Source organism: Pelecanus crispus, chromosome 16, assembly GCF_030463565.1.
Source record: "Pelecanus crispus isolate bPelCri1 chromosome 16, bPelCri1.pri, whole genome shotgun sequence".
In the NCBI taxonomy this organism is placed as follows: domain Eukaryota; kingdom Metazoa; phylum Chordata; class Aves; order Pelecaniformes; family Pelecanidae; genus Pelecanus; species Pelecanus crispus.
The window spans coordinates 5,713,629-5,736,750 of record NC_134658.1 but is presented as its reverse complement, the minus strand read 5'-3'; the positions used below and the strand labels follow the sequence as shown (position 1 = coordinate 5,736,750).

General features: G+C 64.3%; 1 protein-coding gene across 1 annotated transcript; it reads left to right on the top strand.

The window, feature by feature from the left end:
- The first annotated feature begins 8,962 nt into the window (after positions 1 to 8,962).
- LIN28A (lin-28 RNA binding posttranscriptional regulator A) lies at positions 8,963 to 21,686 on the top strand. Its single transcript, XM_075721953.1, has 4 exons — positions 8,963 to 8,993; positions 9,884 to 10,062; positions 20,130 to 20,314; positions 21,473 to 21,686. Exons 1-4 carry the CDS (start codon positions 8,963 to 8,965, stop codon positions 21,684 to 21,686), a joined length of 609 nt encoding a protein of 202 aa, XP_075578068.1.
- The last annotated feature ends 1,436 nt before the right edge of the window (positions 21,687 to 23,122 follow it).

Below are 23,122 nucleotides of genomic sequence, written 5' to 3'. Positions count from 1 at the left end.
ATCGCAGCCGCCAATGAGCCCCATCCGCCTCTGCGTTATGGTTCAGTGGCTGCTGGGGGCGAGCGAACAGGAAACCTCTGGGTTCAGGGGCCTTTGCTAAATTTGGCGAGGCGAGGTGAAGCCTCTTCGTGGGGGGAGGAAGAGGAGGAGGTGGGACTGGGTTGTCTCTAATAGACACAGCCCGGGGACTCGCCTCCCTTGCCAGGGCACGGCCCAGCGCCTGGAGATGCCGCTGGTGACACCCCACGGTCCCTCTGGAGCAGAAAATCCCCGGGAAAGCAGCGGGAGGTCACTGTCCCCTCCCCGGCCACCTGCTTGGCACCCCTGCAGCTGGCAGAAACACCCCACGTGGGGATGGGGACAGCGGCTGAGCCTGGCACTGGGGACACTGGGAGCCCAGTGTGGGATGGGGATGCAGCAGGGCTCCAAGCACTGCTCAGTTGGGCTCTCCTGCCCCGGCCGGGGGTGGCAGAGGTGCCATGGCCACCCACCCCGGGGACGGTGGGACCTCAGCCACCCACCAGCTGGTGTCACCAGCCCCGGTTGCACAGGGAGCCTGAAAAAGTGCCAGGAGTGGCAGCTGGGGCTGGCCGAGAGCCTGGGACCACCTGAATGGCTCCCCTTAAGCAGGGTGTTCACTCTGAAACCTGCCGATGGCTAACAAACACGGCCACCGCACACAGCAGCTCCCAGCTGTGACAGCAGCCCCGGGTGGGCACCCCTGACCCAGGGTGGCTGCCCTGCTCTGGTGACAGTGGGGAGAGGATGAGTCCCGCACCCACTCCAGTACCTCCCAAAAAGCTGCCCCACTGGGGAAGACCAGAAAAAGCGGATTTCTCCTTCTCTGCTGGTTTTCGCCGGAGCCTCTGGCCTCCCTCCAGTGCCCTTCATGGGGAACGCGGCAGCTTGAGAAACCACGTGCAAAACACAACCAGGTGGGGAGCAGCCAGGGAAGGGTTTTGGGGCAGAAACCTCCTTTTACCCTGGTTTCCTTTGGGAGGAGAGTTTCCTGCATGGGGTCCCGCAGCCACAGCCCTCCCCTGGAGAAGGGGAATGGCGGCAGCTCCCGCCCGGCCACCCCAGACCCGCGGCCCCCGCTTCCGCAGTGGTGCCAGGGAGTACGGGCTGAGTCCCCCCCAGGAACAGCCCCAAGAGACAGAGAGGACACGGAGGGGTCCCCAGCAGCCCCAGGGAGCCCAAGGGTGGCTGAACGCCCACCCCAGGCCCGGCTGCCCGTCCTCACGGCCCTGGCACAGGAGCAGGATCTGGCCCCTGCATCCCTCCAGCGCCGTGGTCTCCCTGTGACGGGCAGCGACGGGGAGGTCCTGGGAGGAGTGGGGCCGGCTGCAATGCGTGAGCGTGTGTGCAAGCGTGTGCAAGCGTGTGCATGCAGGTGCAAGCGTGTATACGTGCCAAACCAGCCGAGCCAGCTGGCCGCGGCTCTGCGGGAAGCAGGAGCTCGCTGCCACGTCCCCCCAGCACCGCCGGGGCTGGCTGGGGAGGATTTAGTCAGCGCTGGGGAGGGTCCTCCCTGGGGCAAACCAGTTCCCCAGGCACTGGGGGAACTGGAGGGACACCGGGGCAAGCCCAGGCCTTGAGTCACTATGTGCAAAGGGAGGGACGCAGGATGGGGCAGGCTGCGGGGACAGGGACGGGCTCAGCCACAGCACCCAGGGGGGCAGAGGGATCCCCACAGCACCCGGGGAGGGGGAGCTGCAGGGGGGTCCCCGCTGTCACCCTCCCTCCAGGCAGAGGGAAATGGGAAGGTGACAGCGAGAAGGGGAAGGGAAAGGAAAATTAAAAGGAGGTTGATGGAGAGAGACTGAGACACGAGATGAAAATAGTGCTGGGGTCGGTGGGGGGGGCGAGGCAGGGCTGGGATGGGGACGCATGTCCTGGGACCCCAGAGCACCCCAGAGCCCTGGGGAGAGCGGGGGCTGCAGAGCCTGGAGGGGATGACAGGGTGCTGGGGGGGGTGACAGGGTGCTGGGAGGGTGACAGGGTGCCCAAGGGGGGGATGTCAGGGTGCTAGGGGGATGCTGGGGTGCCCAGGAGGGTTGCAGGGTGCCCAGGAGGGTTGCAGAGTGCCCAAAGAGGGGATGGCAGGGTGCTGGAGGGATGACAGGGTGCTCAAAAGGGTGACAGGGTGCCCAAGGGGGGATGTCAGGGTGCTAGGGGGATGCTGGGGTACCCAGGAGGGTTGCAGGGTGCCCAGGAGGGTTGCAGGGTGCCCAAAGAGGGGATGGCAGGGTGCTGGAGGGATGACAGGGTGCTCAAAAGGGTGACAGGGTGCCCAAGGAGCGGATGTCGGGATGCTGGGGGGACGATGGCGTGCCTAAGGAGGGGATGGCAGGGTGCTGGGGTGATGGTTGGGTGCCCAGGGGGCAGGTTTGCAGGTCTTTGGGTGCATTACGAGCACCCAGGCACTGGTTAGCAGCCTGCCAGCAGGGAAGGAGGGAGGAGGAAGGGGGGGTGCTGGGGACGGGGAGGTTGGCACAGCGAGTGCTTGGGGACTGCAGCGAGGTGTCACCACTTCCTCCCTGCCAGCACTTCAAAAAGACAGCAGGCACCACCATCCCCCCCCCGCCTGCACCCCGAGCTCACAGCACCCAGCACCCACTCGCTGTTGCTTGGCGCTTGAGCATCTTCCCCTCCAAAATTTCACGCCTACCCTGCCTGCCCGCGATGGCTCGAGATAAGCGGCTCCGGTGGCAGCTCGCCAGCACATGGCTGGAGCTGAGACCTGACACGCTCATGCTATGTGTGACCTGCACAACCCCTCCATACCCCCCCACCTCGCCTCCCCCAGAGAACGGGGCTGTTGCTGACATCTTGGCATCAGTCCCTGGACCATCGATGGAGCTGGGACTGCTGGCAGCACAGGGTGCTGGTGGCATCCCCATGCCCAGGGGTTGGGACAGGGGGTCCCCAACCCCCCCCCAGCTCCCCCTTGGCCTGCAGTTGCTCTCAGCATGGGGGGGTGGCCCTGGCAGCGGGTGCTTTTCATGAGCAACCCCCAGCCCTTCCTGGCACTTTCTCGCTTTGCTCGAGCTGGGTTTTCCTGGAAGGGCCCACAAGCTTAAAATAAGCCGGGTGCTGGTAAGAACCAGCTTTGGGTCTGGCCGCCCGGCTGGCACCCAGCATGGAGAGTGGGGGCTGGCCGAGGTGCACCGAGCGCGTCAGTCTCTGCAGCAGCACATGGAGATGGGGATGCTCCGACACCGCCTGCCCGGGAGAGGCCTTTGCCCACGTCCACAGGGCCCTCGGGGCATCCACAGCGGCAGGAACAGAGCCACGGCAGCCCCTGGGCACCCCTGGGGATGCTGAGCTGGGGGCTGGCCCTGTGAAGGGGGCTGGCATGGGGCATCTTGGTGGTCTCAAAGCACCCGAAAGCTCCTGGGCATGAGGCCCATTTTACAGATAGGGAAACTGAGGCACGGCAGGAGTGTGGACATGAGAAGGGTCCATCTGGGCTGACCCAGACCCACGGCCCCCCCCCTCCCCAGGCTGTATTTTGGGGGGGTTGAGCCCCTATGCCCATTTGCACCCATGGGCACACAGGGCTGTATCTCCTGCAGGCAGAACCCCCCCCCTCGGGTGAACACTGGGTGCCCCCACCCCATCCCCACGGGACAGGCACCTGGAGGGTGCTGCTCTGGCCACACCTGCAATGAGTTTACAGGTCTCAGCACCGGGGAAGGGGCTGAGGGCAGGGCGGTGTCAGCCACAGCTGCCGGCGTTTGGGGGTGACAGGCTGTGGCTGTGCCAGCCGGTCCAGATTCCCCAGGGTCACCCTGCTCAGGGCTTTGGGTGGGGGGGGGTCTCTAGCACCCCAAGAAGGGGGAAAACCCCCTTTGCCAGACCACCGGTGAGAGGAGGAAGGTGCAGGGCAGGCCGATGCTTTGGGAGGTGAGATTCAGCCACAGGAGGAGAGGCTCTGCCTCCGCTCCTCTGCGTCCTGCCATGGTCCCCCCCGCCAGCCCGGCTCCCCCAAAGCGATTTTCTCTCCCACTGTCTGGGTTTGCTGTCGGGGGGAGCAAGGCTTGAACTGGGGTGGGGGGACTTAGGGGGCAAGGGGAGGCTTTTGTGCCCTGGTGTGCTGGAGGCTGCTGCCTCGGAGGAATATCTCTTTCAGCTATCGATTTCCCTTTATCAGAGAGCAGGAATATGTATGGGGCTGAAATCCTGATCAATCCCCACTCTGCAGCTGATCGATCAGCTCCTGCCCAAGGGCTTTTTATCGAAGGGAGCCGGGGATGCAAAGAGGAGCTGCCGAATTTGGGCACGACCCGGGGCCCCAGGCCAGGGCTGTCTCTACCTGCCTTTACCCCCTCCTGCCCTATGCGAAAGGCAGCGAAGCCGCAGGGAAGCCTGGCATGGGGCAGCATCCCGGCGGGTCACCCCACAGGCACGTTCCTTGCCCTCCCCTCGTCAAATGCCGAAGCCCTGGGGACCCCCATTTCTGATGGCAGCAGGATGGCCACGCTCCATCCCCGCCGTGGGGACCCCGGAGCCCCAAACCCAGAGGTGTGGGGGCACCCACTGACACCCCAGAGCTGGAAAGCAGCCCTAGGGGAGCATTTTTGGGGTGTTGGGAAGGAGGGGCCTGGTTAGGGCATCCTTGGGAGCACACCTGTGTCTCCGGTAGGTCAGTGCACCCCCAGCCCCGTGTCCCCAGCGCTGGGAGGTACCGGAGCATCCTTCAATCCCGGCTGGGCTCATTAGAGGCACGGGGCGAGTGGGGGGCGCGGGGGGCCAGCGAGGGGGAGGAGCAGCACCGTGGCCTCCGTTATTGATTACTTCGTAGCCAAAGGTCAGCGGCGAGCGTGCAAGGACAGGGAGGAGGGAGGCGGGTGGCTCTGGGATGCGAGGGGCTCGCTGTCAGAACCGGGGCTGTGCCGTGGCGGGGCCAGCGCCAGCCTTGGGCACCGAGCTGGCGTGGGGAGCCCGGCACAGGTTCCCAATTGCACAGCCCACCCGCTGTCCCCATCGTGCCTCAGTTTCTCCAGCAGCAGGTCGGGTGGCGAGGCTCTGCGGCGGCCGGCAGCACCCCAGGCTGTGCGGGTGGGAAAGGAGGCGCTGGGGGCTGCAGGGAGGGGTCTGTGAGGGGAGGGGGAGGTGGGTGCTGTGGGAGGTTTGTGCGTGTCTGTGTGCAGCCTGATGGGCAGGTGATGCTGGTGACCGGTGCTGGGAGACGGTGCTGGAGCCACAGCCCCGACAACACCATTTCAGGGCCCTTCGGCTCCCCAGAACCAGCCCCTGACGGGGTCTGCAGCACACTGAGGACAGCAGACCCCAGCTCTGCCAAAGCTGCGACCCACGCGCGCGGGTTTTTCACACCTCTGGGGCTTCATCCTGCCGGCTCAGGACCTGGCAGCGGGGCCGGAGCCAGGCAGCCCCCGGGCAGCACCGTGCTGCTTGCACGGGGGTCCGCGACGCCAGACCGCGGGCAGCACCGCCGGCGCTGGGCTCTGGCAGAGCGGTGCCTGCCCTCGCCCCGGCCGTGCCGTGAGGGGGAAGATTTACAGGCTGTCAGAGCCGGGGCCAGAGGTCAGCAGGGGTCAGAAAGTCCATTTCGGCGAGGTCACTGTCCACTTCTTTCAATCTAATGAAGCCATTATTTGTGAAAGCGGCCGCTTTGCCGGCTATTCCCTTGAAGCCGAGCAGGGCACAGCGACCGGCTCTGAAAGAACAGGAAAGAGTCCCCTTCCCTTTCGCATTTGCCATTCAACAGGCCCCCAAAAACAAATACGCCACACACAGAAATATGACGCGGGGCCGTCGCTGCTGCGGGGCTGTGTCACCGGGGCCGGGGGACGGAAGGGGAGCTGCCTGGAAGTGCGGTGCTCAGGGATGTGGCTCCGTCTCTTGGATGGACGGAAAGTCGCCAAGGATGGACAGAAATTGGGGGGGTGCTGAGAAACTTGCTGCCGAGTTTAAACAGAGTTACAGGAAAGCGTCTCCAGGGGCTCCCGGTCCCTGCCCTCGATCAGGAAGGGGCTGGAGGAAGGAACCTGGTGCGCGGTGATGGATTATTTTCCAAAGGATTCGTTTTTGGAGAAAGCAAGGGCTGATTCCTCGCTACGTCCTTCCCCTGTACCCCTGCGTCTCTGCCCACCTCCCGCCCCGCTGCAGGGTGCCCTGTCCACCCCGGGACACCGGCCCCAGGCCGCGGGGGTGCTGGCATCAGGGTGTCCCCTCCAGGGACAGAGGGGACAGTGCCGTTTCTCAGGGCTGCTCCGCAAACCTTGGCCCTGCCCAGCGCCGGGGGCTTGTTCAGGTGCCCCTTATCCCTCCCCCACGAGCGGCTGAGGTCGCTCATGGGCTTTTTTGGCAGAAGCACTGGCGTGAAACCCGCAGACAGCTGGCTCTGTGCTCCCCAAATACTGGGGGAAGCGGGGAATGAGATGGGCTGGAAGGAGGGATGAGCAGAGAGGAACGGAGCCATGCAGAGGGGTCTCCCGCCAGTGTTGGGGTTTTTTTTATCCCGTTCTTTCCTCTCACCCCAATTATCCTGCAAACAAGAGAATGAGAATAAACGCAAGCTCTCGCTGGCCAGGAGAGAGTGCTGGCTGCACCTCGGCTCCCGCAGCCATCGGGACGGTCCCGCAGCGGGTTCCCCACCCAGGCCGGCTGTGGGTGCTGGCAAGGAGAGGGTGAGCATGAAGGCAAGCAAGTGTGAACATGCACAGTGGGTTTTTTCTTTTTCCCCACTTGCCAAGACCGTCCCCAGCCCGGCGTCCCCTCTGCCAGCCCTGTGCCGTGGGCAGGGAGCTCTGCAGGCTGCCGGCGCCTGGTCATGGGTGGGAGTGGGGATCCTGGCCGGGCTCTGCTCTCCTGCTGTTGCGGACGGGGGGCTGCTCCTTGGCTTTGGGGATTTGGCTCAAGACTGGTGTGAACAAGCGACTTGTGGAGTTTCCTCTCTGTCCCCGTTAAAACCGGCGTAAAGATGAGGTGACACCTTATGAGCGTTGTGGAATTAACGGTGCTGTGGGTGGGTGTCGGGCACCTCCTGCCCCACCCGTGCCCCGGGGGACCCTGGTCCACCCGCACTGCGGGAGCTGGCAGAGCCCTGACGGGCTGGGAGCAGGCTCGGGGGCAGCCCTGCCTTCGGGGTGCCCACGCAGGGAAAAAACCATCCTCCTCCTCCTCTTCCTCCGCCTCTGCCGTCACCCCAGACCCGTGGGTGGGAGGCCGGCGGGGCTGCTCGGCTCCACGGGGAAGGGCCAAGGCGGGAGCCCACGGGTGTGGGGAGCCTCGGGGGCGGGCGGGGGGTGTGTGGGCAGGAGGAGGAGGAGGAAGGCCAGGAAGGGAGGAAGGCCAGGAGGAGGAGGAAGCCGCCCAGGACCCTGGACAGGGCCGGGGCCGGTCAGCACCATGGCCAGCGCCGGCGGCCCCGGGGGCGGCGGAGCCCTCACGCGGGGCTTCCCCACGCGGGATTTTGCCGGCAGCACCGGGGGATCCCCCCCGGGTGACCCCGCGGTCCCCGGCGTGCCCAGCCGCCGCACGGTGCCCCCCCCCCCCCCGCCCTTTCTCCGCGCAGCGATCCCACTCGGGGCGAGTCCCGCGTGGGGCGGCCGCGGTCAGCGCAAAGAGCCCCCCCCCCCCCCCCCCCCCGGGGCTCTCCCTGCGGCGGGGGATGGGGGGCACTGCCGGCTCACCCCGCTTGGGGGGCGGCGGCGGGGGGAGCCCCCCACGCACACCCCACACCGCCCGGGCGGGGCGGCGGGCGGCGCTGTGCCCCCACGGGCCGGGGCGGCGGCGGGGCATTGTCCGCCCGCCGGAAACCGAGCCGCTGGCCACCCGCCCTTTGTCCTCGCCCGGCCCGGGGGGCGACCGGCCCCCGCCCCCGGCACCGCCTCGGCACCGCTCCCCCGCCGGCCGGGGGGCACGGCCCCGGGGGTTGCGTGTCCCCGGGGGTTGCGTGTCCCCGGGGGTTGCACGGCCACGGGGGTTGCACGGCCCCGGGGGTTGCACGGCCACGGGGGTTGCACATCCCACGGGTTGCACGGTCCCGGGGGCTGGGTGTCCCGGGGGGTTGCGTGTCCCGGGGGGTTGCACGGCCACGGGGGTTGCACGGTCCCGGGGGGTTGCACGTCCCGGGGGTTGCACGACCCCGGGGGGTTTCATGTCCCCGGGGGTTGCACGGCCACGGGGGCTGCGTGTCTCGGGGGTTTGCACGTCCCGGGGGGTTCATGTCCCCGAGGGTTGCACGGTCACGGGGGTTGCACGGTCCCGGGGGTTGCACGTCCCGGGGGGTTCATGTCCCCGGGGGTTGCACGTCCCGGGGGTGCACGCCCCACTCGCGGGCCACGGGATGGTGCTGGGAGCGCAGGAAGACCCCGGTATCCCGGAAAAAGCCCTCCCCGCCCCGCCGGGTCCCGGCTCGCAGGTGGCTCCGCTCGTGGGGGCAGCTGGGGGGCGGGGGGCGGAAAAACGGCGTGGAAACTCCCCCCAGCCCTCGGGGGTCCCACCCCCTCGCCCCTCGGGGGCCACGTCTCCCCCTGACAGGTGGCCTCGCCCCTAAGTGGGGGGGGTCCAGCCCCCCCCCCCATCCAAATCCCTCCCGGAATGCGTGGCTATTACCGGGGGGGGGGGGGGGGGTAATTAGGATCACGTGGGGGCGGGATGGCGGAGCGGGGCCCGGCGCCCCCCGGCCCCGCGGGTGGGTCCTGGGGGGGCGGGGGCTGCTATTGTCTGCGAGAATTTGGGAGCCTTTGAAAAAAAAACCCTCCCGCTCCCTCCCACCCCTATTGTTGGAGTGAAGATGGAGTCAAACCTCTCCCGGCTCCCTCCCGGCGGGGTCTAAGCTGGGTTTTTTTTTTGTTGTTGTTGAGGGTTTTTTTGGCTTTTTTTTTTTTTTTTTTTTTTTTGGCTGGGCTGATACCCTCAAAGCTGGCCGAGGAGGAGGAGGGAGGAGGCGGTAACAGCCACAACTCGGAATTTGCAAGCGAGTGTCGGGATGGGGTCTGTTTCCAACCAGCAGTTTGCAGGTTAAGTTATATTATTGTCGCAGCCCGCCTCGGCTCCGCGATTATTAATAACGGCGGCAGAGCCTGGCCGGGGGGTGCGGGGACCCCCCCGAGCCCCCCCAGCCCCGCTGCACCCAGCGCCGAGGCCGGGTCCGGCGTGGCCTCTGTCCCCCGCTGCAGCTTTGGGGAGGGGGAGTGTGGAATTTGTTGATTTTTTTTTTTTTTTTTTTGCTTTTGGGGTTTTTGTGCCACCCCACCAGCCCCAGGATGAGCCCAGAAGTTTGGGGCCGGTGGCGGCTGCTGGGGTGGTTTGGGAGCGGGGGGGGCCCCGTGCAGCGGGGGGATGCTGAGGGCAGGGGAGAGGCTTTCTCCAGCGTGGCTTGCTGGGGGCGGGGGGATTGCGGGTTGGTATTTTGGGGGAGTTTTCCCCTTTTTTTGTGGTTTTTTTATGTTTTCTTTAAATTTGGGCTTTTTTTGTTCGGTTTTTTGGTTTTTTTTTTAGTTTGGGGGTTTTTTTCTTTCTTTCTTTCTTTTTTTTTTTTTTTTTCGTTTTTAACGATTTTGAGAGAAGAACGGATTTAGGGCCCCCACCCCACACACAGCCCGGGCGGTGCCGGCAGCAGCTGCCTTCATTTCCCCGCGCTCCTGGGGGGATCCCCACGCACACGTGGAGGCAGAGCTGACCTCTGTTTGGGCTTTTTTTGGAGTGTGGTGGTTTTGTGGTTTTGGTTTGGGGTGGTTTTTTTTTTTCTTTTCTTTTTCCAGCCTGGGGAACCCGAGCAGAATTTGGGGCTCCTGCTGCGGGCTGCCCGGCGGGGCGTGGGGTGGCTGGGCCGGGATGGGGGGGGGACACGGGACACCCACGGCTCCCCCAGCCCCTCGGCTCAGCGGCTCTGTGGGTCTCTCCCCAGGTGCGAAGCCAGGCGAGGAGCCGGCCGGAGACTCGCCCAAGGCGGAGAACGAGCCCCAGCCGCTGCACGGCTCCGGCATCTGTAAGTGGTTCAATGTCCGCATGGGCTTCGGCTTCCTCTCCATGACCGCCAAGGGCGGCGCGACGCTGGACTCGCCCGTCGATGTCTTCGTGCACCAGGTACAGGGCCGCATCCCCGCGTGGGATCCCGGAGAGGGACAGGGGTGCAGCCCCCGGTGCCCACCCGGCGGGATGCGAGGCGGGATGGGGACCCCCACGCCGCCTCCATGCGAGGCTGTGGCTCCCCCACCCTCCCCCGCCACCCCATCCCAGCATCCCGGGGTTCCCCGGGCTCGGTTTCCCCGGAGCGAGGCGGGTGGCGAAGGGCAGAGGCAGCCGCTCGCCCCCCGCCGCAGCCCAGGGCTGCTCTCCGGGGACCGGCCCTGTAAGCTGAGCCCCAGCCATTTCATTTTCTCATCACGGTTCCCTGGGGAGCCCCGCGGGGCCAGATCCGGGGGAGCAGGTGCCCACGGGGCTGAGTGGGGCGCGCTGCCACGGGGACGCTGCTCGCCCTGTGGGGGGACCCGGGGAAGAGCTGGTTTTCCCCCCGGGACAAGGGCCTGGGAGCCCCAAGCCGGGCAGGGGTGCAGGATTGGGCTTTCCCCAACTGGTGGCTCATCCCCAGAGCGGGGGTATCTCTGCACGGGCCCCTTGTTTCGGCTGCGGCTGGCACAAAGGCATGCGGGGTCGCGTACGTGCCCCTATGGATCCTGCACGACAGTGACAGTCTCGTGTCCCGTGTCCGATCCACACGCACCTTGCTGAGGGGGAAGCCCCACGCGTGTCGGTGACCCTGCGCCGAGGGAAGGCACGGATTCGGGGCTGCGGCTGCCTGAACTCCCCCGGCTCGTGGGGGACGATCTGCCGGGGGAACCCATTTAGGGGCTGGGGGAATGGGTTTGGAGATGGTGCCCGAATCGGGGCCATCAGGCCAGCGCGGGGAGGGAGACGTGGGACTCGGCACCGGCTTGCGTGGAAAGGGGTCTGTGTGAGGAGCGTGGCCCGTGCCCCCTCGCCCGGGAAAGCGGCGGCCATCGGGGCGGGGGAGCAAAGCGAGCATGAGCAAAGGGGGCTCGGACACCTCTGGGGCAAACACGAGCAGATTTGTGGGAACGGTTGGGAGCAGCTGCCCAAGATTTGGACTGAAGCAGCGTGATGGTGCCATGTGTGCCGGTTCTAGGGAGCCCCCGGGCTGGGCAGCTTCAGTGGCTGCTGCTCTCCATGGGCCCAAATCCCCCCAAATTGGGGTCTGTCCTGCAGTCTGCTGTGGGTGCAGGACTGAGCCCCTGGGCTGTGCAGGGCTTCCAGAACTGGGGGGTCCCGGGACTGGGAGCTCCCGGGGGTCTCTCACCCCCTGCCCATGAGGCAGTGGCTCCCACAGGCAGGGCTATGGCTGTTCAGCAAGGGAATGATGATACCAAGGGGGAAGCAAATCCCTTCTTCAGCTGCAGCATTGTGAAAGCGCCTTGGTAGGAGCTACCGTCCCGAGCCAGAAACACGGCTGGGTTCGGAGGTGAGGGCTCCAAGTCAGCCAGGGAAACCCGCGATCCTGGTGCTCTCGAGAGAGCAAACGGGTCTTCGCAACTCGGTGTAGCAAAGCGGGACCCGGTGCCCGTGGGGGGAAGCCTCCTGCCCTCCCTCCCTTCTCCTGGGGGTTTATTGCCCCCAGACAGTCTGGTTTCCTGATTGCTCTCAGTCACATTCCTGCAGGAAAAGAGAATTAGCTGGGGTGTCTCTGCTGGGAGCATCCCACCACCCAGGGAGAGGTGCAGCTTCCCGGTGTCCCCCATTTTCCAGGGCCAGGGAAGCCACGGGGTCCCATGTGCGGGGTTTGCTGCGTTCGGGAAATAGGGCGAACGCCGGGTAAAAGCAAGTTATTTTGGGTAGCAGAGGGGCAGCGCACGTGTGGTTCCCCTGCCGCGGCGAAGGGCAGGGTGCTCCCGGCGTGGGGCTTTGCAGCACCACAAGCAGGGAGGTTTTGGGCCGGTGTCGAGTCTTTCTCCTTCAGGTCGGGGTTCTTCGCCTCTCGCCCCGCTCGCCAGCGGCACAAAGTCGCTGCTTGAAACAGCCGGGACCGATGCCGGCGTGCTCTCCCACCGCAGAGCACCCCGGCATCGGCTCAGCCCCTCCTTGGAGAGGAACCAAACTCACGCTCTCACCCCGGCCTCGCTGCTTTTGGGTGGCTTCTGGGGAAACGGGCGCTTCTGCCGGTGCTGCCCCCATCCCAGCATCCCGGCGCTTCCCGAGAGCCGGTGCCGGCTCCGTTCCCCGGGCAGGGAGTCAGGCCTGGGAGGCGAAAAGCCAGCAGCATCCCGGGGGGGGACACAACCCACAGGGCCCGGGGTGCTGCGCCCAGCACCCACCGCCCGCACCACGCAGGGTGCCCCAAACCAGCCACGGGGGCTTAACACCCCAGAGCCCCCCATAACCCGCTCCTTCCCCTCTTCATTTACATATGTGAATGATGACCCACAGGAAGTAATTGTGGGAGAAAGAAGGGAATTGGCCTCTTTAGATCTATTAAATCACTTTATTACAGGAACCAGGTCTGAATGGCCCCGCTCTGCAGGGAGCGCGTCTCCATCTCCCTCTCCCTTTATCTGATCACAAAGAGATTAAAATCTCGGCAGGACAGGGGACTAACAGGGCTCCTCGGGGCTGCCTTTCCCTCGCATTGTGAGCTAAAAATGAGGCATTTGGGTTCAAACGCCTCCCCTGGGCACTGGAGATGGATTCATTTGGGGGATCTGAGGAGACGGAGGGGATGAAGCAGGGAGGAGCGGAGCAGGTCCTGCCGGGGAGGCAAAGGGCTGAGCAGCACCCGTGAAAGGGAGGGGGTCTCGAGGTGGCAGATATCGGGCTGGTGCCGGTGAAGACCCCAAAGCCGCGGTGGGCCCCTGGGGATGTGGCTCCCGGGCCCGCACCATGGCTCTGGGCATCGCTTACAGGAGCGTGGGGCTGCCCAGGGAAGGGAAGGCAATCTGGGAAGGGGAGAGGAGGAAATCTGGGCACCCCGTGGCCCCAAGGCTCGGTGCCGCTGGCCAGAGCAGCGAGCGCAGCCCATCCCCAAACCAGCCCTGCCAGCCCTGGCCGAGAGCCGAGGGGAAGGGGCTGCCCGGCCCCTGGGAACGGCTTGGCTCAGCTCTGTGTCTCCAAGCCAACAGGTCTAAATCCTTGATGAAGGCAGCGTTAGTTGGGTGGTTTGGTTTTTTGGGGTTTTTTTTTTGTTCCTTCTCCTGATTTTGGCAAGGAGAGCTTCTAGGCACCGCTGGGACCCCACGGTTTCTGTGGCCGCAGGGCGTTTGGCGGCATCTCGGTGACGTGGTCCCGCGTGTCCTTGCAGGGACGTAAGGCAGCATCCTGGATCCCGCTGGGGCTGGGATGGGGCACTCCTGCCCTGCCCGAGTGCCCGGGGCAGCGGGGACACGGCGGGGGCTTCAGTCCCCCAGATGCTGCCATCGCCGGGAGCCTCGTGGGGGTCCAGGTTGGTGCAGAGGCTCCATCCCTGCTCGGCTGGGCAGGGGACAGGGCGGAGGGGGATGACGGCTGCCGTTGGGCCGTGGCTTTCGGCTGAGCTGACCCAGGCTGTCGCCCACCTGTGCTCGTGCCATCCCCTGTGTGCGGCCGGGGACAGAGCCAGCCACGACGCGAGCATGACGTGAGGTCTTAAAAAAACAACAAAAAAAGCACGTGCTTGCAGGCAGCTCCATCCCTGAGCGTGCAGGAGAGCAAAGGCAGGGGCACAAGGGAGGATTTCTCCTTCGGGGAGCAGGGCCCAGCCTTCCCGTGGGGTCCCCTGCTGCCTTTCCCCTGGGCCGGGGTGCTGGGCAGGATCCGGGATCCCCCGGATCCCCAAAAGCGGGGGAGTTGGTTTGTGCAGAGCTGGGGCGGCAGCGAAGGGAAGGGGGAACCCACTCAGAGCAGCGTTTGAGTTAGTCGGGGCGTCGGACCCGTGATGCTCATAGAAGCACGGGACACATTTCATATCTCACTTTTTCTGCTTTCTTATGTGCATCGCTCCTGCGTTTGCTCTCCGGGACCAGGGTCACCCCGCAGCGCTGGGTGGGCACCCCGAGGCGCCGGCGTGGGTGGTTGCAGGAGCCAGGAGCACCAGGGTTCCGTGTGTCCCTGGGGTAGGAACGCAGGTCGGCACCCCTGCTTTCAGCCGAGAGGGGTAGGAGCAATTTCTTTGTTGTTGGGGCGGGGTTTTTTTTATTTTATTTTTAAATAACTGCTGGAATAAAATTGTATCGCACCGCTTGTGTGCCACATCCTGATGGCAAATAGTGAAAGAGAGCGGCTTTATTCCACCCCTGCAACTCCCTCAAGACGCACACAAAAAAAGCCTCCTGTCTCTGTCTAAAGATTAACTGATGGCTGCAGGCACATCCCTTCCCCCAGCTCCCCCTCTCAGCCCCAGGGCGAGGGGCAGGGAGAGAAACCACCCTTAAATGGTCTCCCAGATAAAATGGCCCAAATGAATGGGATTGCTCCCGCTGGAGCCTGGGAGGGCTGGGATGGAGCCGCTGGCTCCGTGAGCCCCTTTCCCTGCCATCCCCAGCTCTGGAGTGTTTCCTTTTCCCTATTAACTTGGTCCTAAGAATAAGTGGGATAAAGCTGAAATCACTGACGGAAGGTGCGCTGCTGCTCCCGGCCCTGCCCCTGCTTTAATATGGGAGCATGAAATTAATATGCAGCAGCTAATCCCAATTAGCCGCCTGCTGGGATGCGCAGGAGGGTTTGGCACCCTCAGGGTGGGGAAAACACAGCTGAAGGAACTGAAGGTGTGGATTTAGGGCAGGTAGCTGGTGGATTAAACTCCTTGGTGGACGCTTTTCTTTTTTCCCCAGAATTAGTATCTAGCGTTTAATTTTGCTGGCTCACGGTGGAAGATTAAGAGCAAGCGTAGTTACTTTGGCAAGAAAGTGGCTTCATTTTGGTTTTACTTGAATTGGAGAAAAAAAATCCTTGGGGATATTGCTCCAGATGACAGCAGGGAGAGACTGGAAAGCCCTGGTAATGTTTTGTTAAACCCCTTGTGCTCTCCTCGAAGGGCTCCCACAGGCGTCACCCTCTCTATCTCTGCGCCGAGTCCCTGGAGCCGACCGAGGATCCTCTTTCCCGAGCAGCATCCGCCGGCCGCTTCCACGGGGGCCGAGCCGCAGGAAGGGACCGCGGGGCGATTCCTGCCCTGAGCCCTACACGCGCGAGCCCGAAAATAGCAGCAGCGCAGTCCCCTGGCGCTTGAACTGCCAGCACCGGGAAAAGATTTACTGCGTGGCTTGGGGAGAGGGAAGGGCTTTGCTCGGGGACGGATCCAGGCGCGGGCCGTGACGGCAAAGGGAGGTTTCCCTGCTGGCCTCGTGGCTAGCGGTGGGGAGCTGAGCTGGCCCTGCTGCGGCACGGGGGCTTGGGTCACTGCTCCGTGTTGGCTGCCGAAATCTGCTCTGGGGGCTGTTAGCGAGGGGAGACTTTCTCTGCCAGAACCGGGCTCGGAGCTGGGCTGAGGCTGCCCCGTCGCAGCGGGATAGCAACGGCATCGCCCGCTGGCCATCGGAGCCGTGCCCCAAAAAACTGGGCAAGCGTCAGCCCCCTTCACGCCAGCTTATTCCCAGTGCAGGAGCCAAGGAAGGGGCTGCTCTGCACCAGGGGTGGCTGAGGGCTGGGGCTGCTCCCCTGGGGACGTGCGTGTCCCCCAGGATGGGTCCTTGGGGGTCGTGGTGAGGCAAAGGCGGCCAGGATGCTCGGGGCTCTGTGGCCACCCCGCACCCCGGCTGCTGCATCGACCACGGCAGCGCGGGGCTGGCTGGCACAAAACAAGGGATTTGGGGGGCACAGGGACGCCGCGGCTCTGGGGGACAGAGGGGTGTAGAGGCAAACGGGGCAGCACGGTGGCCAGGGGTGCCCTGGGTACCGTTGTGGGTGCAGGCTGAGCGGAGGGGACCACAGTTGGGGTACCCCCGGCCTGCGGGCAAAGGTGGGGTGCAGCGATGGGGTGCGGTGACCCGCCGGGGGCTCGGCAATCCCTGTGCCCAATGCCGGGACCTGCCGGGGATCCGTCTTCCCTGGCCCCCGTGAGCCGCTTCACCTCTGCAGAGTGGGGGAAACTGAGGCACGGGCAGCGGCTGCAGTGGGGTTGGGCTGCCCGAAAGGCTCTGGGCACGGCCCGGCCGTACCCCTGGCACAGCTCGGTGCCACCGCTCGCGTTCCAGCGGCTGCTCTTAACCCGGCATCCCAAGGCAGCTTTTCCGAGGGATTTGAGTTTAAACGGCTGCAACGCTCCCGCGCTGGTAAGAGCGAGGTGCAGCGGCCGCTCCGCCCCAGGCCCCTCCGGACACAAAGATGGTTTGATTGAGTGGCCAGGCCTGGCTGGGAATAAACGTCCCCTTGTGTCGCGCTGGGGAGGCCACGGGGACAATGGTGACCCTGGGGCTGGCCGAGCCTCTCCGGAGCCCGGGAGGGTGGGGGTGAACTGAAGCCCAGCGGTTTGGGGAGCAGCCAGTAGATTTAGGGTGCCCCACGGTGTCACCCCACGGGAGGGGAAGCAGCTCTGACGGTGGGATCTGTGATGAGGGGTTTGCCGGGTGGGAGGAAGAGGAGGGATGAAGGCACCCGTGCGCAGGTGGGGGACACCCAGCACGGTGGGCAGCGCTCGGCCACGCGTGTGCTGTGTCTTTGTCTGCCGTAAATAACCATGGAGCCGCTGGGGTGCGGGATGGGTGGAAAAGCAGCGAGGTCCCTGCTGCGACGCCCAGCGAGGGGGTGCCCAGTGGGGCTGCAGAGAACTCGGCAAAGCGGCGCCAGCTCTCCTGCTGTTCCTTGTCCCGCTGGTTAACTCTGGACCCTACTGATGACGAGTGAAATCCTTGCCCTAGGATACGCTTTAAAAGTTTTATTGTGAGGATGGCAATGCTTTGTGATCCCGAGCCCAGAGAGAGCCCAGGGTCACCCACACCCCCCCATACCAAAACCAGCCCCCCAAGACTGACCCTTCAGCTCCGCCACAGGACCCAAACCCCAGCACCCGACGGGTGAGCCCCGGCTCTCCTGCAGCGGGCGAGCTGGGCGCAGGGCTGATGCGCGGAGGGGCTGCAGGGGGTCAGAGGGGCCGCGGCCATGCCGGCCACCCTTCCTCCCCCCGCTGTGGCCTGGAACTCCTGGAATTTGGGCAGCAGGAGCGCGGCTGCCGCCGGCCCTTTGTTCTCGCTGGCCGGTGGCTCCCGGCCCTGGCCCTCCCCTGCGCTGCCCCTCATCCCCAGCATCCCCGGCTCGCTCCAATCCCCCCCTTCCTCTCTTTATTTTTTTGGGGGGGGTGTGTGTGCGGAGGCCTGGGAAGGCTCCGGCTTTGTGTGTGGTGTGGGACAGGGGCTCTGGGCCCCTTCCTTTCAGATGCAGGAGGTATGCAGCTAATTCAATGGGCTGCAGTTTGATTACCTATCTGATAACAGAGGAATGCCAGCAATGTGTGTGTTTTGGGAAGGGGGCAGGGGGGATGCGCAGGGACCACCAGCCACTCTGCAGCTCACATCAAAAGGCTGCAGCGGGGGGAGAGCTGGGGCGCCCGGCCGCTGCCCCCCCTCCTTCCCTGGGGAGAGGGCGTTTCCTTTGGCCTTTTGGCGGAGGGGGCCGGGGGGCCAGGGGGGTGGTTGTCATCCTCACCCGCTCCTGGAAAATAAATCGCTTCCCCCCCCCCCGCACCCGTCATGTTGCGGCAGCTTCTGCCCCAGCCCTCCTCTTCCTCGAAATGGGGGTAACGGATGGCTCAATGCGGGGGGAAGGAGCTGGACCCCCGGCACTGGGGGTCCAGCAGTTTGGCTGCCCATGGGTGATGGTGCCCAAGGCGTGGGCTGAGCGGGGGGAGGGGGTCCAGCCTATGTGTCGGGGTCCCCCCTGCCACGGCTCGGCTTTGTCCCGAAGATTGGGGCCGAGCGCCTGGGAGTTTTCATCTCTGCAGTGTAAACACAGCTGGGCCGGCTGGGGCTGTAAACCCCCCGATAAGGATCTGCAGGAGGCGGCTGGCTCTCGGCCCCCGGCCTCCGGAGCTGCCTCCCGTGCCGCGGCGCGATGCTCACCGCGGCGCGATGCTCACCGCGGCGATGCTCAGCTCCTCCTCGCCCCCAAAATGCCATAGCTGCTGCCAGAGTGGGACAAATTTGCTGTCTGTGGCAGCCCCCGTTGCCCAAACCACCTCGCCCAGGGGGTTTGAGGGGGCCGGTGGGGCAGCACGCTGGGGATGGGGCAGGGTGGGTGGCCGACCCCGAGGCGCCAAGTCTGAGCCGGGCACCTCCTGCGTTGTGCTGGCAGCTGCTTTGCACGCAGAGCTCCTGCTTGGGCGATGCTCGGCATCCTGCCGGCGATGCTCAGCATCCTGCCGGCGATGCTCAGCACGGGGAGAAAGCCGCCCTGGGGTTGGGGAGCGGTGTCTGGCCATTGCGCTGAGCGTGGTGGGGGGGTTGCCAGGGGTAGGTGGTGATGGGGCTGCCCGGACCAGCCCTGGATGGGCAGAGGTTGCTGCTGAGCTCCTGTCGCACCCTTCTTGTCACTGGGGACCTCGTAGCTCGTGGTTTGGCTTTCCCTTTTGGGAGCAGGAGCAGGTCAGGGAGCAAAGGTTTCTGGCAATCTCATCCAGACCGCCCTGGACCCTGTTCCAGCGGGCAAGTGGACCGGGTGGACATGGGTGACTTGGCCCAGCCCACGGGGTCTGTCCCAGCTGGGGCTGGGCCCCCAGACACAGAAAGCGAGGGGAAAGGCAGCAGAAAAAGGGCCCTGAGGGTCATTCCCCGAGCTCTGCTGTGTTCCCACTTCCCTCATGTTCCCACGGACACACGCAGGTCTTGTAAGACCCCACCCAAAAACATTCGCTCCTGAAACCCAACAACTCCACGTCTTCCCTCTCTGCTTTTATGTGGGGTGTTTCCACGTGGGTCCTGGGGAGATTTGGGGGCGGAAGAGGGGAAGGGAGAGGGGAACCAGCTGGGCCTGTCCATCCCTGGGCAGCGTGCCCACAGAGGCTCGGTGCAGGAAGAATGGGCGGCCACGGCCCACGTGAAGGGAACTCGCCGGGCCATGAATGGGGGAGATGCTCCATTCATAAATGCAGGGTCTTGCTGCAGCCGCGCAGGCATTGGCGCCGGCTCTGCCGGGAATCCCCAGCCCACCGGAGCTGCTCCTCCCTCTGCTAGCAAATCCCCCTTAACTCTTTGCTTACGCTCGTCTGGGCTCCGATAACGAAGTCGAGTGAAAGCCCTGCTCAAATCTCTGCCTGCGATGCGGCGGTCCTGGTCCAGCGCAGCAGGCAGCAGTGCTCACGGCAGCGCTTGCTGGCACAGGGGGGCAAGAGACGTCGGCTACGTCGTCCATCTCGGCTCCTTATGAATTTGTCCTGCTAAAATGGACGTTGCTCGTGAAAGTGGAGTGGATCTTTCCACCATCTCACAACCCCGCTCCCCAGCCTGGGTCTGAACTCCCGAGTTTGATTGCACAGTGTTGACTGATGTGGTGATCCTGGGAGGGAATGGAGATGCTCCCAGCAGTGACGATCCAGGGCCAAATGGCTGCTTAATTAATTACTGGGGGCATTTAAAGGGCTTGAACCGAGGTGAGCTGCAGCGAGGGGGGCTGGCTGGGACCCTGGGCCGGCAGCGCCAGCTTCCAGCCTCCTGGCCTTGCTGCGGGTCCTGCCACGAGCAGGGTTGCACATGCCTGTGCAAAGCCTCGAGATCCTTTTGTCTTTTTAAAATGATGTTTTGGATCTCCCCACAAGCAGCCCCAGCCCAGGGTGCCAGAAGGTGCTGGGGCAGCTCTTGCTCCCCAATGCGGGGCTGCGGGGGAGAAGGGGGCTGTTCTGCAGCGCTGAGAGCCAGCGTTTTGCAGCAAATGCTGCTGAAATTTGGGTCAGAGCTGGCTCTGCCGGCTCTTGCTTGCCAAACCAGTAAGCCCCACTCAGCCGGGTGTCTCAGCTCACTGAAAGCTCTGTGTTATCAAACGCGGCTCCAGAGATTTTTAGGGAGATGAAGGTGCCTGGTCGAGCTCGGTGCCCAATGTCCATCCCCTCACAAAGGGCAGGCATGGGACAACGTTGGCAGCTCTCGTGCCACGGGAGGTGTTTGCTGGGCTGGGGCTTGTCGTGTGCCCAGCGCACACCCCGGCTCGGTGCTGACCCCCGTCCTTTCCCCGTGCCTCCCCAGAGCAAGCTCCACATGGAGGGTTTCCGCAGCCTGAAGGAGGGCGAAGCTGTCGAGTTCACCTTCAAGAAGTCGTCCAAAGGTTTGGAGTCCATCCGGGTGACCGGCCCGGGAGGCGTCTTCTGCATTGGCAGCGAGAGGAGACCCAAGGGCAAGAGCCTGCAGAAACGCAGATCGAAAGGAGATCGGTAAGGGGCAGCCGGGGCCTGATCCGGGGCAGGGTCTGAGCCCTGCGGGCACCAGGAGCTGCCCGGCACCCTGCCTGCGGCGTGGGGACGGGCTCGGGGCCGGTGGGTCAGGCAGCGACCCTTCCTCTGGGAAAGCATCTTCCCTCGGCGGTTAATGAATGGCAGATGCAGCTTGGTGGGGAGAGGGCAGGGAAGCAGCAGCGAAAGGGCAGAGGTCAGGGACACCCCGGGCGGCCGCTCCCCTTGTCTGGGGGAGCCGCGCCGGGCAGGGGTAATTTTCTCGAAGAGAAACCCTTCCTTGTGGGAAGGAAATGGCCGGACGTCCTGGCAGCGTCTTCCACGGTGAGGCTGGGAGCCCCGGGCAAGTTTCTGGGCAGCCCTTCATCCCCGCTCTCCTCTCCCATCCTCTCCATCCTAGCTGCCTGGGGATGCCTCATCCCCGCTTTCCCAGCGGACGCTGCCCGCTTCACCCGGACGTTCCCACAAGTGGGTTTTAAAATTAGTCGGAAAGGAATTGGGAAGGAAAAGGAAAGAGAAAAGGGTTGTGGCCGTCCTAGACGGATGCAGGATTTAAAGCAGGCGCAAGGCAGCTCCCTCTGCCCACACCGCCCTGGTGCGACGGTGGCAGCTGGGGGACAAGTGCTGCAAGGGTGCAGCTGTCAGCGAAGCCACGTTTGGGGTTGTCCCCACGCCTATGGCCGCGTTCTTCTGGCTGGGGCTGTCAGTCGTCCCATTGCCTGCTCCTGCTCTGCCCGCAGGCTTTTGGGCTGTAGCGTGTAACCCTGGCTGCAGGGTCTGCAGATGCAGGAGCCAGAACCATGATGGACCCCGAGGGGTGGAAGCCACCCCGATATCCCCGATTTTTGTCCCCGAGTGCTCGGTGTCGGGGCGGGGGTTTGCTGCCATCTCCTGGGTACCGGCAGCAGCACCGAGCCAGGTCCAAACTGGCCGTGCTGGAGCTGGGGCTCTGCGGGGACCAACCCCAAGGCCCCCACCTGCCCCCAAAGAGCCGACCCCACATCCCTACAGCGGCCGGGCCATTTTAAGCCCAGCTCTGGCTACGAAGCCAGGTGGGTCCCAGGCACGGCCACGGCAGCATCCCACCTCATTTTATTTCTTCTCCTCGAATCTTTCTTCCCCCTCCCCGCCCCCCCGCAGATGCTACAACTGCGGCGGGCTGGACCACCATGCCAAAGAGTGCAAGCTCCCGCCGCAGCCCAAGAAATGCCACTTCTGCCAGAGCATCAGCCACATGGTCGCCAACTGCCCCGCGAAAGCACAGCAGTCCCCCAGCTCCCAGGGAAAACCTGCCTACTTCCGAGAGGAGGAGGACATGCACAGCTCGGCCCTCCTCCCCGAAACCCGGGAATGATGGCGGGTGGCGGGGAGGGGGGGGCTTCCACCGGGATGAAAAGGCTTTGGCAAGGCAACGGGCAGCCGCGGGGGCTCGGAGGAAGGAGGGCAGGGTGAAGGACTGGGGAGGGAAGATGGCAGCGCTAACAGCGGGGACCCGGCGTCCCTGCACAGACCTTTTCCCCCTGTTCCCGGCCTGGGGAAAGCCCTGTTTTAATCGGGATGGCTCGTTCCAAAAACAGGGGGAGGCAGCACCCAACACACCCCTTCCAGCTAAAACAACCCCATATTTGATTTATCTTTATTCTTTTCCGAAACGGAGCCAGGCAGTAGTGTCTCTGGGAGGAGGAGCAGAGAAGCAACATCTCAGGGAGGAGCTCATGGTCCTTGTTCTCCTGAGCTTCAAACAGGCTCTGGCACAGCTTGGATGAGCTGCAGGGGACCCGCTCCTGCGCCTGCCCTGTCCCTCTCTGCCCCAAGGAGGGAGGCCGAGGGGGGAAGGCTGCCTGCAGAGCGCCGGGGAGATGCCCGCGGGCCGGCCCCGCGGGTCCCTCCGCTCCTCGCGGCTTCTCGCTTGCAGGCTGGTGTGAGGATTTGCAATTTTTCCATGGTCGCCCCATTGCTGAAACCAGCAGAGCCCAGATTTGGGCTCAGTCTGGGAGGAAATGGGGCGTCACTCAGGGCTGGGCTAACACTTGCTGCCTGCTCGTGGGCTGCGAGCTGCAGCTTGGGGGAGATCAAGTCAAAATTAAACACTTCTTTTTTTTTTTTTTTTTCCCCCCCTAAGCCTTCCCAAGTGCCAGCCCAGAGAGCACAAGGTGTTTTATGCAGCCAGCTCTTCCCCACTAAGGCTTCTCCCTGCCTCCGAAACGTGGAGCCGGGGAGCGAGAGGGCTTTGCGGAGCAGAAATGCTCTTCGTTAAGCCTTGGGCACCAGAGACGGGGTAGAGCCGGCTCCTGGGGATGTTGCTGGCAGCGTTTCCCTTGGAGGCCGTGTACACAGCCCACGCGGGGCTCACGCAGATCCAACCGTGGCTTGATCCAGGCTGCTGGGGTCTTCCCCCCGGGCTCTGGATCAAACCCCCGCCGGACAAAAATGCGCCTCTGCTCCTTCTGCCCATCCCACGCTCCAGAAAGCCATGGCCCCTGGGCTGAGCCTCCCTGGGGGCAGAGGAAAAGGGTGCCCCAGGTCCTTAGCGGCTGCTGTCCTCCCTCCCCGCCGGCCCCCCCAAGTCTTGCCTTTATTTATTGGTCCCGGTGGACAGCCCTTCTCCCGGGGCAGCCCCCCGGCCGTGCCAAAGCCAACACCAAGTGAAACCTGCACTAGGACGTGCGTGAATGACGTATCTTTGGGTTTGTTTGTCGTCTTTGTTTTGGTTTTGTTTTGGTTTTGTTTTTTTTTTTTTTTTAATATAAATATTCTGGTTTTGTATTTTTGTATATTTTAATCTTTAAG